Source organism: Nanorana parkeri, unplaced genomic scaffold, assembly GCF_000935625.1.
Source record: "Nanorana parkeri isolate BGI_ZX_2015 unplaced genomic scaffold, ASM93562v1 scaffold3688, whole genome shotgun sequence".
In the NCBI taxonomy this organism is placed as follows: Eukaryota; Metazoa; Chordata; class Amphibia; order Anura; family Dicroglossidae; genus Nanorana; species Nanorana parkeri.
This window is the reverse complement of record NW_017309956.1, coordinates 30,141-31,458: the sequence shown is the minus strand read 5'-3', so window position 1 is coordinate 31,458 and position 1,318 is coordinate 30,141. Positions and strand designations below refer to the sequence as shown.

General features: G+C 56.9%; 1 protein-coding gene across 1 annotated transcript in view; it reads left to right on the top strand.

The window, feature by feature from the left end:
- Positions 1-430: 430 nt before the first annotated feature.
- Positions 431-1,318, top strand: part of BTBD19 (BTB domain containing 19) — a 30,501-nt gene continuing 29,613 nt past the window's right edge. Inside the window, exon 1 of the mRNA XM_018575247.1 lies at positions 431-548. Within this exon, the coding sequence (XP_018430749.1) occupies positions 445-548 (104 nt within the window). The 5' untranslated portion in view covers positions 431-444. The remainder of the gene's footprint in view (positions 549-1,318) is intronic.

The following is a 1,318-nucleotide window of genomic DNA, read 5'->3' as shown; positions in this document are numbered from 1 at the left end:
GGCTGAGATTGAGGGGTGATAGGCCGGGACAGGGCTGAGATTGAGGGGTGATAGGCCGGGGCAGGGCTGAGATTGAGGGGTGATAGGCCGGGACAGGGCTGAGATTGGGGGGTGATAGGCCGGGGCAGGGCTGAGATTGGGGGGTGATAGGCCGGGGCAGGGCTGAGATTGAGGGGTGATAGGCCGGGGCAGGGCTGAGATTGAGGGGTGATAGGCCGGGGCAGGGCTGAGATTGAGGGGTGATAGGCAGGGACAGGGGCTGAGATTGAGGGGTGATAGGCCGGGGCAGGGCTTAGATTGAGGGGTGATAGGCCGGGACAGGACTGAGATTGAGGGGTGACAGTTGGGGGATTCGTCACCCTGTAATTGGCAGATCTGGGTTGCAGCGTCTATGGTACATTGTATCTCGCGCGTTGCTCGGGGTCCCCTCCGGTTCCTTTCATTATGGCCAAAGTGCCCGCCGTGCCCTCGGCTCCGACCACCCTGCAGGGGAAGAGCTCCAGCCTGCCCAGCGCCCTGAGGGGGCTCATTAACAACGCTCAGTACAGGTAAGACCCCCAACCTTCTCCTGTGACCGGGACATAGAGTGCCGGGTGTACGCAGCATCTCTACTAATCACACCCAATATACGACTCCATTACATCGTATTGCAGCCTGCACCAGAGGAGCTTACACTCCATCCTCAGTGATGTCACCGGTCTCTAGTGATGTCACCGGTCTCTAGTGATGTCACCGGTCTCTAAGTGATGTCACCGGTCTCTAGTGATGTCACCGGTCTCTAGTGATGTCACCGGTCTCTATTGATGCCACCGGTCTCTAGTGATGTCACCGGTCTCTAGTGATGTCACCGGTCTCTATTGATGCCATACGAGCAGCGCTAAGCATCGCCAGGGAACATTTTCTAGTACAGATTGCTGGCAGCACCTCAGGGGCGTTCCCTGCCGGCCGGATTCATACCTGAAAATGATGTCAGATTTGATGTGCTATTTATACAATTATTTGCTGTGTGAACCCCCAATCTCTGTGCAAGCCTTTCTCCAGACTTTGACACAGATCAGCCCCCTGCTGCAGCCTCCCTGTCTTCTGACTTGATACAAAGCTATAATATACGGGGGAGGGGAGACTGAGGAAATTCTTCCTCCTGCCTGCAGCAGACTTATCACTGGGGGGAGATAGACTGAGGAAACGCTTCCTCCTGCCTGCAGCAGACTGATCACTGGGGGGAGGGGAGACTGAGGAAACGCTTCCTCCTGCCTGCAGCAGACTGAGCACTGGGGGGAAGGGAGACTGAGGAAACGCTTCCTCCTGCCTGCAGCAG